At 30.8% G+C, this 18,506-nt stretch overlaps 1 protein-coding gene and 1 long non-coding RNA gene across 2 annotated transcripts in view; one reads left to right on the top strand and one right to left on the bottom strand.

Moving 5' to 3' along the window:
* LOC144557624 (uncharacterized) overlaps positions 1-16,057 on the top strand; it is a 27,687-nt gene extending 11,630 nt beyond the window's left edge. The window contains exon 2 of the long non-coding RNA XR_013512720.1: positions 15,894-16,057. This is a non-coding gene — a long non-coding RNA (uncharacterized LOC144557624). The remainder of the gene's footprint in view (positions 1-15,893) is intronic.
* LOC144557609 (putative laccase-9) lies at positions 15,610-18,506 on the bottom strand. Its single transcript, XM_078306205.1, has 5 exons — positions 18,336-18,506; positions 17,719-17,873; positions 17,254-17,627; positions 16,083-17,060; positions 15,610-15,816 (listed from the first exon to the last, which is right to left on the bottom strand). Exons 1-5 carry the CDS (start codon positions 18,441-18,443, stop codon positions 15,686-15,688), a joined length of 1,746 nt encoding a protein of 581 aa, XP_078162331.1. The 5' UTR covers positions 18,444-18,506; the 3' UTR covers positions 15,610-15,685.

Below are 18,506 nucleotides of genomic sequence, written 5' to 3'. Positions count from 1 at the left end.
TCATGCCTACCCAACACACCAAAAATCATATTTATTTATTTTAAGCACAAAAATATAGACTAAAAAATATTTTGTAGTTTTTCTAGTACATATAAATTTTAATAAAATTCATCTATTTTATTTGGTGATTCTTCTAATTAATACATTCAAATTTTAAGATACTCTTATCTATTTTCTAAAATTATTTTTTGAGAAATATTCAAAATATTCAAAATATTAAAAACAAAGTCAAAATTAGTGCTTTAAAATGCAGAAGCATGGACTGCATATGTGGTCACATATGCTTATGTAGTGGTCTTCCGTATACATAATTTCATGCAGCCAATTTCATGCGGTTTTTAATATACATGCAAATATATAGTTCATGTGGACTTGAAAAAAGCTTAAAAAATTAATATTTTGCGATAGAGGAGATTAGAATCTATAACCTTTATAATATAGTAAAGATCACAAACCACTAAACTAAACAAGTATTTAGATATAAATTATTTTTATTTTATCTATATTTCTTTAACAACACGTAGTAAAACCGCATATGTATTTCCACATACAAATCCGCATATACGGCCGCATGCCACATATGCGGTATGCACTTCTGCATGCATGAACAAAAACGCGTTTTAAAACACTGGTCAAAATTACACATTTTCTTAGCAAATTAAGTGGGTCAGAATTAGCTCCACCAAATCAGTGATTCGAAGGACGAAATCATTTTTACCTCCACCGAGACACTAGTTCAGTGGAGTTGTTTTTTTTAGAAAATTATGGATCATAAAAAACAGTGATTTTCAAAAATTCTAAAAAAATAGTAAAAAAGTTTAAAAAAAATATAAAATTTTGTCTCCAAGCACAATTTAATATGGATATCAAATTGAACAGTTCGGATCGACGTTTTGAACTTTGAAACTAGAGATATGAGCGGAAATTAAAATACCCACTTTAATTTGCAAAGCATGATAGCCTTACTCTCTCTCTCTCTCTCTCTCTCTCTATATATATATATATATATATACATCAGCATACTGACACTAAATATCAAGGTTCTAAATAGTGCGCTATAACGACGCTATAATATTTTTGGACCAAAAAAGCTAACGATGTAGCGCACTATAGCGACACTATATGGACATAGCACTATTTTTTTAACCGTTTCACTATGATCCAATAGATGATATTTATACTTTTGTTATTTATACATAATTAGAGATTTAGAGGACAGGTAAAAAAAAACAAATAACGTACAATCTTAAGCTTAAATATAGGCTACCAATACCTATTGCCAAACAAAGACTACTACCTAAGCAAGAAGAACTACTTCAAGGTTATGTTTGGTTGCAAAACAAAAATAGCTCTTTTGTCACTTGTTTTATTAAAATAGTCAAATCCAACATTTTGTGATTATGGTTGATTGGAGTAAGAATAGGCTATTCTTAGAACAAGGCTATTCGGAATTGTTGGAACTTGAGTTCTAAAAACTCAAAATTCCCCATTTAATAATTTTGCTTAAAATCTCTATTTGTAATATATATTGAAATCAAAGAGGGTTAAATTGTAAATCTCATATCCATTCATTTCATTTCCGTTAATTACTCTCTGAATTGATTCATAATAAAATGAATAATAATTAGCCCAAAGGGCACTTGAGCATCATTTATCCTTTGATTGGTTATCCATTAATATTCTTTTAATAGCCTTATATTTTAGATCCGTTTCTTTTTCTTATTTAATTGATAGTCTCACTCAAACAATAGATATATATATATATATATATATATATATATATATATCTCTCTCTCTCATCCATTGATCTCTTTGATTCGGTGGGTTTTGAATACGAACAAAAACAATAATGATATAATTCTTCTATTTTTCCATTCAACCATTTTACATTTGTCTCAATTATGAAATTATGATCTATGCTAGATATTGCAGAGTTATCGTTAGTTGCTTTCATGGCGTGCCTAAGGAGCAACAACTCCGGATTATCTTGGTTGCGGTTCCATCTTGCACGATGAGACGGAATACGCTTAAGGAAAGTGTTTCGTACACCATCCGGGTAACTCTATTTCAATTTGATTTATTTTTAATTAATTTCTAACTATTCGAATATTCTGAAATTTTATACCAACAGGAATAGCTTGTTCTTTGTTTGGGTGAGGTTGCATAGCTAGAATAGTGAATTTAACTATTTTGTCTTATTAGAATAGCCTATTCACAAAAAGTTGGATTTGACTATTCTAATAAGACAAATGATAAAAGAGCTAAAGAGTTAAATTCACTATTCTAGCTATTCCACTTCATCCAAACAAAGAACAAGCTATTCCAAATAGCCTTATTCTAAGAATAGCATATTTTTACTCCAACAAAACATACCCATATACTAGCTAAGCTTCTAGAACAGATGATTAAAGCAGAATTAATTAGTATATTTTGGATATATATTACTCTGATTATAATAACAAAAATACGTATCTTCATTGTTATATTAAGCACGTATATGTCTTGGTTCACCAACGACTATCATTATAAGATAAAATTTCGAATTGAATATCAGACATCCATCAAATAGTTTCTATTTTTTTGATTCTATGCATCTTTTTTTTTTTTATTACGTGTAGATGTCTAAAGTTAATTACATACGTACTCACCATACATACTCGCCACAAATTTATTTAATTTTCCTTCTTTTGATCTGGATTTCTTTCCATTTTTTAAATATCATTTAAAAAAAATTTAGATTAATTGATCCACAATTGATTGGTCATGTTCTATTTGTTTTCATTTTTTTTTAATATCATTTATGGGATGTTATTTTTAAGCTCTAATTCCATATGCATAAAAGTTATTAGCTTAAATCGATAAGTTTCAGTTGGTATATGTTTTGGCGTCCATTTTATACGAATTTTCATTTTTTTTTTAGCTGGTTCGTGGTTGTTGAGTAATTATAAAATAGATTCTAGAACCGTCCAAGAAGAATAGTCTAACTCTCCTATCACATTTTTGTACAGGAGATATTTAAGATTTACTTTTCCATACTAATAGTATAATCTAATTTTTCAATCCCAAAAAAAAAAAAACAATTGTTCAGCTTGTGTCCTACTTCAAAGCTAAATATTCTACTTTTTTTTTATAGCTTGTGTCCTACTTCAAAGCTTGTGTCCTACTTCAAAGCTAAGATTTTATATATATCTATATATCTGACTGGAGTAGGTCTAATCCGTATTAAAATATGTACGCATACGAAAATTGAAACATATATGTACATACTTTAAAACAGAGTGTACGTATCTTAATGCAAATCAGACGGCAATTGAAGTTATCAAACCAAAGTAAATTTGATAGGCATCAGACCTAGTTACTTTGAACTCATCAGAATGAGCTGGTAAATATATTGTTAGGTGAATTTGTATCCCCTCAGGTTACCTGACTGAGTACAATTGAATCCGACGGTTTGAAAATGTAAATTTTAACTTGGCACGCATCTCAAAGCACAAATAATAATGTCCTCTATTGCCATCTTGATCATCCACCGGCTGAAATTAAATCTGGGCCGTCCATTTCAAAATGTGTGTTGAGTCAGGTATATACCTGGAGGATACGGATCCTTGTTAGGTGGTAGTGTGGCACTGAAAAATAATATATAGAAAAAGGAAGGTATAAAGAAAGAGCATTCAACAAGTAAGTGTTTTTAAGAGGCGGCAAACAGTACCAAAGAATGCAACATGCACGACCATGACATGCACGATTATGACATGAAATGATCAGTGAGGCTACAGTACGGTACTTTGTTTTGTGCCGTACTATGAATAAATTATATGTATGTTTGAAAATTCCAAATAAATTATATGTAGGGGTGAAAATAGAGCGGATACGGAGAGGCTAATGCTGATACCATATCCACATCCGTCGGATAATGAGCGGATACGGATATCAAAATTCAAAACAATATCCGCTTTAAACAGATATGAATACGGAGCGGATAATCTACGGATACGGATTCGAATACGAATACGAAACGGATAATTATCGGATATTGAGTTGTATAAATTTTAAAATACATATATTAATTAACAAAATTTAAATATTAAAACAAATGAATAATTAATCCACAAAATTATTTGATCTGTTTATTTGAATTCAGTTCAGAAAATTCGAAGCAGTTGGTTTATTTCATATAATTAATAAGGAATGGATCAAGGCAAAGGGTTTGGTTTGGTTGATACAATTCGAATGAGGAATAGATTTCATTGGACCAAGGCAAAACGTATGAATCCGGAGACAATTCGAAGCCGTCTATAAACCAAAAAGTGGGTTTAAAGTGCATCTCAATACATTACCCCAAATACCCAGCCCATTAAGAGGTTATATAAGGCCGGTTTTGTACATATTCATTTAGTCCCACCTCAATAAATAACAAAAGAGGGGACCATTGAGAGGTTATATAAGACCTACTAACCCAGACGGTAGAGATCAAATTTCTGGATGGGTCCAGAGCCCAAATATTGGGATCCGATTGGGGTCCGGATTGATGCGGATATCCATTCCGTTTACGCATAAACGCATCTTGAAAGATATCCGTATTTGTATCCGGATAAATTTTCTATTTTGATATATTATTCATATTCGGATCCGGGTATTATCTGTTCTGTTTTATTCGAATACGGATATTAGACGGATTCAGAGCGGATTTGACACGGATAATCCGGCTCCGTTTTCATCCTAATTATATGTATGTTTGAAAATTCCAAATAATTAATCCAAACAATTTAAAATATGTTATAAAATAAATATAAACAATCTTAAGAAGAATAAACAAAATAGAGATGATTCATACATTCCTCATATGTGTATAATACAAGATTACAAAGCCTCTATTTATAGGCTACAAATTGTAAATGAAAAACTATCTAAATAAATGGAGAAATAAATTTCAATAGCAGTGGCCATCAATTCCAATTGTAGTGGGGAATAAATTGATGATTTTGGGAGTTACAACATGAATGACATCCACACATTTATAATATATTTATAACACTCCCCCTTAGATGTACATTACATAAGAATATGCCTCATTAAAACCTTACTAGGAAAAACCATATGGGATAAAAACCTAGTGAAGGAAAAATAATACAATATTATTCTAAATACACAACTACAGCCTTATCAGGAAAACCCAGTGGGAAAAACCATGGTTAAGGAAAATATAGTGCATATTAACTCCCCCTCATGACAGCATTAATCAAGATCTTTAAGTCGGCGAACTCCAATATTACGAACTAGCTTTTCGAATATTACAGTAGGGAGTGCCTTAGTGAATAAATCTGCTGGATTTTTTCACTTAAACGGATTTGCTGAACATTAATAACATTATTCTTTTGGAGATCATGTGTGAAAAAGAATTTTGGTGAAATATGTTTTGTTCTATCTCCTTTAATGTATCATTTCTTTCGTTGAGCAATACATACAATATTATATTCATATATGATCGTCGGGATCATTTCTCTAAAAGACAAGCTGCATGTCTGACAAATGTGTTGAATCACATATCTTAACCAAACACATACTCGGCTTGCTTTTGTGTATTACTAAATTTTCTCATAGGTAGCGAAGTATATGTTTAATTATATGTCAATATCTTCGCATGAGAGAAGAACTATATCTTGCTAATAAATATTCACTTAAATGCTCATATTGCACTAAGGCATGATACTTCAGAACCAAATAGTTCTTCACCATTTTCTCGAGGTCTAAAATGATCTTTATTCGCATCTAATGATCTTACAACCATCGGAGTGCTTAATGAATGTTATTTATTCATATAAAATTATTTCAGCACTCTTGCAATATAATTTTCTTGATGCATAAAAATATCATTTTTAAATGTTCAATTTGCAATCCAATGCAAAACTTTGTTCTTCCAAGATCTTTCATCTCAAATTCTTCCTTTAAATAATTTATTATTTTGGATGTTTTTCAAGAGTTCCAATGATACTTAGATCATCAACATAAACTGTAATTATAATAAAATCATTTCTATATCTTTTCATGAAAATACATGGACAGATCGTATCATTCTTATATCCATGTTTCAATAAATATAGCATATGCGTCCATATTGCTTTAAGATATAAAAATTTATTCAATTTAACTGAATAATGTTCTTAAGAACCTAAATTACATGCTTCATGCATCTTAAATCTTTCAGAGATTTTCATATAAATATCATTATCAAGCGAGCCATTTAAATAGGCTGTCACAATATCCATTAGGTGCAAATTAAGTCCTTCATGGACTGCCAGACTAATTATATATCAAAAAGTTGTTGCATCCATCACAGGTGAGTATATCTCAAAATTTCACCTTTCTCATTTTATTTTCTCATAAATATTCATTTATATCCTATTGGTTTTATACCTTGATGTACAAGAACTACAGGTCCAAAAACTTTTCATTTTTCAAGAGAGTTTACCTCTACCTCAATTGCACCTTTCTATTTTGGCCAATCATTCCTTTGTTGACATTCTTTAATAGACTTCTAGTCATGATCCTCAATATTTATTATATTTAGCGCTATATTATATACAAAAAAAATATCATTGATATCAATTTTTATCTTGGTTCCATCTTCTTTCATTCATGATATAATTTATCGAGATCTCTTTATTTTCATAAATTTCAGATACCTAAGTTTCTGCTGGAACTCCAATATTACTTATAATTTCATTCTCTTCTGGAGTTTTATCTGAAATTATCATATCATCGACTTGACCATTTTCATTCTTTGCTCCTTTTCTTTTTCAAGGATTTTTATATTTTTAATCTTTGGAACCGATTATTTTTTCACGCTTCACACGTGTTATAATTTGTCTGTCCAACAGGGACACCGACTTTAATTGGAGCATTAGCAGCTGGTACATATGATTTGGTCACATTCTTTGAGTCTGTGAATGTGTCTGGCAATTGATTCACTAACCTTTGCAAATGAATTGTCTTTTGAACATTTAATTCACATTCTTTAATACGAGGATCAAAATAAGACAATAATAATTCATACTAATATTTATTTTTCTAGCTGATAGTTTTCTCCCCCTAAGGTTGAAAATTTTTATTCATTAAAATCACAACCGGCAAAATTAGGCATTAATAAATCTACCATCAATGGTTCTAGATACTCTATTATATAAGGAGATTCAAATTCAATATAAATTCTCAACTTTCTTTGATATCCCATTTTAGTGCATTGTGGTGGAGCAATTATAACATATACCGCACATTCAAAAATTCTTATATGAGAAATATTAGGTATGTGACCAAAAACCAATTATAAGGGGAAGCTTTATAATGCGAATATCATATCTTCTTTTTATATACGAACATCTACAGGATATTCAACATTAATTTCGATATTGTCTAGACATTTTTTCATAATTGGATCATGCTCTTTAATCAAATCTATTGAGCAAGTAATTTTGCAAACGCCAGGTTGCGATTTGATAATAAACATACATGTGACCATCTTATTGATGCATCAATTAAAATCATAAAATATTCAAATGGTTCACATGTTGGATTTATTGTTCCACAAATATCATATTGTATACATTCTAGAAATAAAACCAACACAAAAAAATTCATCATATTAAATAATCTTCTAATTCTTTGATGAATGTTCATAATAATTATCTATTATTTTTCGCATCACTGTTGATCCGGAATGGTCCAACCAGTCATGCCAAACTATAAACATATTCTTGTATGTAAACTTCTGGTTTACAATAACATATGTTTCAATTGCACTAATATATGTATAGTACAAGTCAGAGAAAAACATATGCAATTTATTTTCAATATGCATTGTTTTTTATATATTCAATATTTTTTCATTAGTTGTGTAACATCCCGAAAAAATTGAATCATAATTATTATTTCTTTTATGCTAACAATATTTTTCGTAATAATTAAAAATTACATATTTTCGATAAAATACTATATTCATAATAATAAAATTTATAGCGTATTTTAAAATAAAATATCCTGGCTTTCTGGCTTGTATAATTAATTTTTATTTTCATTCTTAATACAAACTTTATTACTTTCATTTGATGTCGTGATGATCCGTAATTATTTTATTTTTAATATTAAATATATATATATATATATATATATATATATATATATATATATATATAATCAGTTTTAATCCAAGAGGCGCCTCTTGTGACCTCTTATAACCATGTCTCTTTATCTCTTAATTATGTCTGTCTGTCTCTCTCTCTATCCCTTCCGAAGCAAATAATAACATAAACCAAATAGGAAATTGGGAAAAAGAAAAAAATTATCTTGAGAAATATTTTGAGATTCGATTTTAATGTCCGATTTGAATTCTAAGTACGTCGCAGTGATTCTGAACTATTGTTGCAATCCGATTTGATCATGAACATCTCGCTATCAGGTAACCGGACTTCTCTATAACTGTGTTTTCGTTTTGTATGGTTGATTTGAATATTGGTATTACATATTGAATTATGATGACATATTTAACGGGATAGCGGGTCTGAGGTTGGAATTTGATATGTGATTGTAGCCTCTCATTGCTGGATGGATTTCCTAGTGAGTTGGCGGCCTTCCAATGTTGGATGGATTTCCCATTGGATTGGCGGATTAAAGGAATTGTATTATGAGAATGTGGGAATCACCTGTGACAGGGATTACACATGTGTGAATATGATGTGACTGGTTTTATGGATAACCTAGACCGACGTGCTATTGCTAGTTAAATATGCGTGCATAATTTGATGTGAATTTATGTGGATTAATCTGGTCTATTTGAATGGTTGTTAAATTAAGCCTATTATAGAGAAGCGCGTCGTTAAATAACCGGTTACTGAGCTTTGTAGCTGACTCCGTTTTGTGATTTTGTTTTCATTTCTGTTGGCGACGTAGGTTGACGGGCCAAGGAAAGGTGTGAAGATGCTTATATAATCACGCTCTGGATGGTAAAAATCTGGGGTGTGACAAGTTGTTTCAATATGATATCCATTTCGGCGGATATTCTTAAAACTTAACAAATTCATTTGAGACTTACAAGAATATAATACAATATAAATTTGTATTCCTCCATATAACAACAAAATAGCTCTTCTGGAGCTTTCAATCAATATTACAATTAAATGACTTTGTCAGGTGTAAAGTGTGCATTTTAATGTACATCATATTTGAAAACTGATGACTTTAAATAAGTTATTTCTAAAATTATTATCAGATCTTTCAAAGAACAACAAAATTTAACAAAATTAATTTGTAAAACTAGTATTCTAGTATCAATTTGAGTACATTTTTTGTGCTTCATAGAAAGTATCTATGTGGCATACATAGCATGGTAATATGTGTTGTCTAATAACAATTGTGTGTGATGATATGGAACTAGCACTTATAGGCTGTATAAACGTGTCTTTTGATGGCCTCATAGAACTAATATATATTTTTTTTTCTTTTTTTTTAAAATTACCCACAGATTCATAAAATTAATAATTGAATGTAGATCAATATATATTTCCAAATAAGTATATATGAGTGGTATCTTTTTAATAAAGAGAGATGGTTGGAAAGTTGCATGAACTTTAAAAGCAATATTAAGATTGAGAACATTTTCATATACAAAGCTCGTCTCGATTTTTTCTTTCTTTTAATGATGCTTGATAAATATCAACATGATATTTTGACGTACTACAGGTACGTTGACATACGACAGGTACGTGACCAATGATAGCATGAATTTCCTTTTTATTATTCTTTCTATGTTTCTCTTTTTCATTATCATTCCACTTCTGGTGAAATTGTATATTTTAGGATAGTTATTATGATGATAACTTCGATATTGTCCATATTCACGAGTTTGTCCAAAAATATTATTATTATATATGGCTACATTTACTTCAAGGAATGAAGCATAACTAATTAAAATATTTACTTCAATCATAAAGAGATAATATATTAACTCGGAATATTTCTTGAATCTTCTTCAGGAAGATTACTTCATTAAAAAAATTTCACATCATATAAACCTTGTTGAAATCTTCTCATATTAATTTTTATGAGTCACATAAATCTTCTTCAGGAAGATTACTTAAAATTTTTTTTTTCTGAATCTTCTTCCTCGAAATTTTCTTCAGGAAAATTTCTTAAAATCTTCTTGAACAAATTATATTTCTTGAAATCTTCTTTAGAAAGATTTAAATTATTGATAAATAATATCAATATGAACATCATATAAATTTTGCGCATCATATAAAATTTCTCAAAATCTTCTTCAAGAAGAACTTCTTAATATCTTTTGAAATCTTTTTCATAAAGATTAAATTATTGAAAGTAAAATATTGCAAAAAAAAAGAATCAGATCTAAATTTCACATATAAAATTTATGATCAATGGATGGCTTCAGGCCATTTGATAAATTAGGACCTTATGATTAATAGATAGCTTCGGGCGATTTAATAAAGTCCAGAATTCATGATTAACAAATGACTTCCGGTCATTTGATAAAATTGAAAATTTATGATTAATAGATGGCTTCGGGCCATTTTATAAAGTTGAGAATTTTTTCTCAAATTGATAATCAATCAATTCATATTTAATTTATCTCAAATTTAACAAATTGCTCTCCTTGCCATTCGGATTTATATTTAGCACAATGCACAAGAGAGTCATAATATAATATAAAATAATAGATTAGTCTTCGGGCCATTTCATAAAGACTTGTAGCATGTCATAAAGTAAAAAATAATAATAATTCGATTTCTCAAGTACATATGAATAAATCATCTTATTGCATTTACCAATTACTAATTAAAAGTATCATTTAAATAAAAAAAATCAAAGTTACCTCGAATCTTCAGCTAGTAGGGCTCTCGTGCTGATAACGTGTTATAAAATAAATATAAACAATCATAAGAAGAATAAACAAAATAGAGATGAAAAAGATGGCAATATCTTTATTCATACATTTCTCATATGTGTACAATACACGATTACAAAGTCTCTATTTATAGGCTACAAATTGTAAATGAAAAACTATCTAAATAAATGGAGAAATAAATTTCAATAGTAGTGCCCATCAATTCCAATTGTAGTGCATGGAGTAGTGGGGAATAAATTGATGATTTTGGGAGTTACAACATGAATGACATCCACACATTTATAATATATTTATAACAAAATAAACTCTATTCTTAAAATGTACTTGAAAATCAAATTTTAGAATTCATTTACTTTTTTTTAGGGTATTTTAGAATTCATTTACTATTATTTAGATAGCTAGAAAATCATAGAAAGATTTTAAACCACCAAAAAATAGTAATTTTCAACCTATCTAAAAAGAGAATAATTTTTTTTATATGTAAAATTTGATTTCCAAGTAAATTATTATATAGCGATTATAGTATGGACGGACCCGTGCCTTGTAAAATAACACAACCTCACTCGAGATGACATTATTATTCATTAATGTTGAAAGGAGATTAAAATATAAAGCATGTATGTCCAGATATCAGATAGTTTCCGTACATGTTCTTTTTAGAATTAGATATTGTCCAAATGGCTTTAAGAAATTTATTTCAAGTCGGATTTGAACTATCCGTTCTATTATTTTAGATTCATGTGAACAAATGTTTAATTTAATGAACAAATTTGAAGCTTTCATAATATTTCCTTGAATATTCAAACAAGAACTTCTGAACTAAAAAAATAAAAATAACAATTATTTCAGACATTGTGAATTGTACATAGCAGAGAAATCACTTACAAGAAAGGTATGATGATGAATCTTGGCCCCACAGGAGATGGAGAACAATCAGCATAGCATTAGACCGACAGCTATTGGCCATAACAAGAAAAGCTTGAAAATAAAAAATAAACCAAAAGCAATACTGCTCAATTCTACCAACAGCCACCATAAGACCAAACATAATTGTTAATATTATATTTTTCAGTGTGGTTGTTACCACAATTGACAATTTTTGATCCAATAATTTCTTTTCTTAGATATAGATGAGATCCAGTCACCTAAATTTAAATATCCACATAGAAATATAATCCTTCAATCGAATTTTGGACTTAACTCTTCATCAAATAATTTGCCTCGATTAGATTAATTCACCATATGAAAAATACAAACATCTAGCGGTACTCTTAATAAAATTCTTTAAAATGTTGGCCTATGGAAATTATGGTTTTGCAATTGGTTGACCTATAGCTAGCTAGATGAGATAATTCCAAGTACAAATTTCAATATGGAAATGTATGAATCTCCATTAAAGTTATGGAGTTTGTAAAAAGGATGGAACTATATATATAAAGGGTTTAAATTTTTCTCCCGCTCCGGGTCCCAAAATCTTCAAGACCGGCCCTGAATTCGGGTATAATTCGGAAATAATATGGAATAAAACTAAATTCTAAATCAGAGAATTTTTTTAATTTCAGCACTTAATAACAACCTGGATACAAATTTCTATATACATAAAGAAACAAATAAGATCAAGTCTAAACTTTAAAACTCTTTGTATAGTCATAAATGCTTTCCAGTTAGTTATCCTTCTATTTTTCAGCTTCAGTTGAATAGTTATAAAAAGATCTACGCCATTAATTTCAGATCCAACCATTGAGATTTTCAATAATAATGCAACGAATTCTTTACAAATTGAAGAGGATCCCAACATATTGCAAAAGTATTAGGCTGAACACGTGGCCCAGCTGTCCTAAGCTCCTAGAAAGACGTGAACATCAAATGAATTCAAAATTTCTCCAGTTTTGAAAATCAAGGCGCGGATTTATTCGCGAATTCAAAATTTCTCCAGTTTGCGAATTTATTCACATATAAAACGTAAAATTCGTAAAACATGTGAATATATCGCGAATTAACATTCTATTCTCAAAATGATTCGTAGAGTGCTCAAATCCGAATTATTCACGAATAATTCACAAACCTTGTTACTGTGTCTTCAGCCAGGTAGCCCTTATGAAAATTATATATTAGGAACCCTTATGAAAATTTTATGTATATATTTTTACAAGAGTAAAGCTAGGGTGTAATGTGTTCACCAAGAGAGTTTGGTGAGTACAATTACAAAAGTTTATCGGATCGACTTCAAACACCGAATTCTAACTGTTGAAATCCATGTACTTCATGAGTGATGCATGTACATGCAAAAGTTTGAAAGTTTCGAGTTTATTTGCTACGCAGTCAAGCGGTCGAAGAAATGAACATTCTATAAGTTAATTTATAAGATATTTTATATATTCAAATTTTATTATTTCTTTGACTGCTTAACCTTGTAGCAAATAAACTCGAAACTTTTAAAATTTTGCATTTATATGCATCACTCATGAAGTACATGCATTTCAACGGTTTAGATTCAGCGTTTGACGTCGATCCAATATACCTTTAGAATTGTGCTCACCAAACTCTCTTGATGAGCACATCACACCCTAACTTTGCTCTTTTTACAAATTACAAAAAAAAAAAAATTAATTCATAATATCACATTCATTCTCTAAATTTAAAAAGTCACATACTAATTTTCAGTCTGTCTGTTTAAATTAAGTGCCCAATTTCATCTTTTTCTTTTTTTTATTAAAACTCATTTTAAATTATGAAGTTCCAATTTTATTTTTATTAAAAATTTTAAAAAGTATGTACCATGTGTTGGATAATATTTAATACTCTAATTTGAGTAGAACTAGGGTGTTCTTAAGCTCACCAAAGTGTTTGGTGAGCTTAACTCCAAAACACATCAAATCGGTTTCAAATGACGAATCCGAACCGTTGAAATCCGCCTACCTTATGAGTGGTGCATTTACATGTGAAAATTTTAAACATTTGAATTAATTTAATATAAAGTCAAGCGGTCAAAAAACATTCAAAAAATGAATGCACTAAAATTAATTTATTAACCTTCTAATTTTGACCGATTGACTTTATACTAAATTAATTCGAATGTTTAAAATTTTCACATGTAGATGCATCACTCGTAAGGTAGGAAGGTTTCAAAGCTTCGAATTTATCATTTGAAACCGATTTGATGGGTTTTGAAGTTAAGCTCACCAAACACTTTGACGAGCTTAAGAACACCCTAGTTCTACTCTTCTAATTTATCAATATATGAAGACAAATAATAATTTATTTTCTTGAGTTTTGGGTATACACAAACATATCTTATTTTTTGAATTTGGTCAATTGAGAATTGTGTGTAGAGGTGCTATCGGGTCGGGTCGGGTCCGGATACTATTATATTTGAACCTGTACCCTAAAAGTGTTCGGGTCTAAATTTCGATCCATACACTTATCTGTTTCAATTCAGGTTGAGTCCGGATCCGGATACCTATCTACCTGTAGATATTTCAAGTTCAGTCTTTCGATTTCGGGTAGATATATACCCATAACTTGTTTGTAGATTATCGGGTCCGATTCGGATACTGGCGGTTCTGGATCCGGAGCAGGTATATGTCACAAAAAAATCAGGAGGATGAAGAGAAAATAACTTTTGAAAAAAAAATATTGAAGAAGAGATATAATTTTTAAAAAGTAAAATATGAGAGATGACGATTTCTTTTTCTATGATTCAAAAAATCTATTAATGGAATACTAATAATTTGTAGAAATGACATATCAATGAGAGCAATAGATTTTCATTATTATGCAGAGGATATCAAGGCAAATATTGAAGAATGTATCCATAGTAATAAATTTTATTTAAAAAATTAATGCGGCTATTATGGAAGGAATAAATTTGACATTCATCTATGTGTATAAACATAGCGAATATGTCACTGCATTCTATTTTATTTTTCTCACACTCAAAAAAGTACTGGACTCACCACAGCTTATGCAAAAATTAATATTCAAAGTTGTATTTTTATATATTAATATTATTAATATATGTTTTATCGGTTATTTATACGGGTATCGTGTCGGGTTCGGTTATGGGTCGGATAATTAAATAAAACCCATATCCTACCCATTACAGTATCGGTTCCGGTTCGGATCCGGGTCGGATATTAAATTATTAATTTTGTAACCATACTCATAATTTAACCGGTGATATTTTTTAAATCATACCCTATCCAAATTAATCGGATCCGGGTAATAGGGTAAAAGTAGCACCTCTAATTGTGTGGTATGGAAAAAGGGGAGGTAGCATAGTTGTTCTAGGGCTGTTCTACCTAAAGGTCAAGAGTTTGATTCTCCCTCACGACTCTGTAACTTCTGCCAAGGTTTAAAAAAATAAAAATAAAAACAAAAACAGAGAATTGTATGGTATGCTCAAACCTCTGAAGGACTTGTGGGTCAAATATCTCTTCTAGGAGGTGATTCATTATCTCGGCCCATTTGGTTGAGTTCTTTTTTGGGCCTAGAAATAATTAACCAATGGATCGTGTACAATAGTTTAGTAAATCAACTAAAGTTACATAAGACAATATTCAACATTCAACATATATCCATAATTCAACAAATATTCAACAAATATAATTCAATATTAAAATAACCATCCATCTTATTCATTATTGGTTACAGTTGCAATATCCATTTATAAATGTAACAAATATAACTCAATATCCGTTTATAATATTCTCTCTACGCAGTGCAGACTCATCTTTGAAAATAAAATAATAATACAATGCTTGAGTAAAATCAACAAGGAGGCTTGTCAGCAGGAGGAGGCAGTATTGTTGCCTCTGTACTATTACCATTCTTTGTTATAAACACAGTATCCATTCCCCATATTGTGTGTTGTTCGTAGTGACAGTGCATGAACCAAACACCTAATTTAATTGAAAATCAAAAATATATGCTGAGGGTTAGTTGTCTGAAAAACACTCCAAACAACAATTTGTAACAGTAGCTAATCTACTATTTCATTAATTTTGCTGATCTACTTAATTAGTCCGGATCAAATATCTAATCAAATATTGCTAAACAAGCCATTCTCATTGTAGTTGTGTAACCCCATTGATTGTCAAAATTAAATCAATAGAAAATATTCAATAAATTTTGATATTTAAATAAAAGGAGAAAAGAATAAACTCACCCGGATTATGTGCTCTAAAGCGGATAGTTGCCCAACCGTTCTTCGGCACACCCAAAGTGTTCACAAATGGCGGATCAACCAAGTTGTAACTGAGAGGATCTGTTGTGTTGTCGAAGTTGCCGGTTCCGCTTCCAATGAAATAGAAGCTGTGGCCATGCAAGTGTATTGGATGGGTAACCTGTCCGTCTACTAAGTTAGTTCCCTGAAACACAATCTCCACGGTCGAGTTATACTCAAGCACTCTCACTTTTGTCGATTTATCAACCAATTTCAGGTTCAATCCTTGGTTTTGTGCATCAGAAAAATCGAAGAAGAGCGGTGGTTGGTCAGGAAAGTCAGTTGTGTACACACCGGCAATAGAATTGTAGTATGCATCTAGCACATCAATTTTGGTTTCTGGGGCTAGGAAACTAGCATTGTTCATACTGGCAGCAAACCTAGTACCATTTGGACCAGCACATGAACTGTTAGGACACAATTGTTCATTTGTAGATAACGTGATATACATTTTGACATCGACAGCTTGGGTTAAGAGAGCTGGGTCATCTGAGTTGGCCAGTGAGCGAAGACCTTTAGTGAACGAAGCTGATGCATTAGTGTCGTTGGATTTTGGTAAGGAGCTGAAAACTGGTGTTATTGATCGCGAGGACTGATTAGTTTTGTATTCTAGAATAGCCACGGCTGTTTTGTTATCTCTAGTGGCATTACGACTTCCATCAAAGTATAGATTCGTGATGATGTAATAACGGAAGGGGGAAGATGAGTTTTGCAATTCATTGGCCTCGAAGAGGAGATCCATTGTTTGGCCCGGGGCGATCATGATAAATTCATTCACATAAGGCTTCGTATAGCTGGCGTCGGTTCCAACAACCGTTACATTGTGGTCGGAAACCTTAAAAAGGAAACTATTTTCCATGGCTGAATTTATTACACGGAGTAGGTACATTCTGCCTTGTTCGACTTGTACCTTAAAAGTTTCTGCAACAAAAATAAAAATGAAAGATATATGTAGTTAGATCACGTTATAATTGAAAAATATAATAAATTTGGTTGATAATGGTGTTTAAATTGATAAAGTAACAAACATTTTCAAAGAGAATCTCCATCTTATGAAGCATTAACAACTTGCATTATAAATAAACAACTTCCTTTACCGGGAAAAATAAATTACCATTTGATGAGCATGGCTGGAAGTCACCAGGTTGTCCATTGATGGTGTTGGCATCAGATAGATCGAATTGACCACCATCGTCAAGTGCAGTTCGGTACAGATCTGTTGTGCTTCTGTTCCACCACTCTCCTAGAATCAGCGTGAATTCTTTATGGGGTTTTTGGAAGGGGTAAGTGGTACCAAGCTTCGGGTAAATAATAATAGCACCGTGAACAGTAGCACGATCAAATTGGCTATGTGCGTGCCACCATAGCGTGCCTTCTTCTACCGTAAGTTGGATCCGTTGTGTGTAGTTGGCTCCTGGTTGGATGGGGCATTGAGTAATGTATTCTGGTCCATCTGACCATGGGTCCCTCGGCTGTATTACGCCATGCCTATAGAAATTAAATTAATACACATGTTAGTCTTGCATGGCTTGTAATAATACCTTAATTAATAGTGCTAATAACAGATTCTTTTTAGTACCAGTGGATGGTGATGTTCTTGTTCCCTCTATTGATGACCTTGACATAAATTGTGTCACCTTTGCGAGCGGTGATAGTTGGTCCCGGATATGATCCATTGACAGTTAGCATGCTCTTTGTATGATTGCAGAGCCGGGTGTAGGTAGCTTCTTGAATCTGTTTAAGGGAAAACCAAAGAAGTAAATATGTATATCAGTCGGGTTTCAAGCTGATTAGAACAAGAGTAAATCTTAGAAATTACTAGATTAATCCTTGAATTGGTTCCATACATAGCTTTTTATAATTATATAATTATCAAATATCAATCGTGTTTCAAGCGGATTCAGGTAGCAAATTATTTGGATCCAATCCGTGAGATTATCCGAATTCATTTATCCGTATCCTTTTTGAAGCAAATTCATACTGCTTCCATTGGACATCGAATAAATTTCAATCTGATGTCTATTGAAAAATCTCTTTCATTTGAAGTTATATTTTGCATGTCCTACATTTCTTTTGAATATTTTTTTTTATTTCTTGAATATTCAAACTATAACTCGGGAAGTTAAAAAAATAAAAATAAAATAACAATTATGTATAACAGACATTGTGAATTGTAATAGTAGAAAAAATACTTACAACAAAGGTACGGTGATGAATCTTAGCCTCACAAAGGATGGAGAACAAACAACATAGCATTAGACCAACAGTTATTGGCCATAATGAGAAAAGCCTACTAAAAAACATGATGCTTGAAAATTTAAAGTAAACCAAAAGCAATATTGCTTAATATTTTGTTGGGTTATTTCC

The sequence above is a fragment of the Carex rostrata genome, chromosome 7 (genome assembly GCF_964058835.1).
Source record: "Carex rostrata chromosome 7, lpCarRost1.2, whole genome shotgun sequence".
NCBI classification, from domain to species: domain Eukaryota; kingdom Viridiplantae; phylum Streptophyta; class Magnoliopsida; order Poales; family Cyperaceae; genus Carex; species Carex rostrata.
The sequence above is the reverse complement of the archived record's forward strand: the minus strand, read 5'-3'. Positions and strand labels throughout refer to the sequence as shown.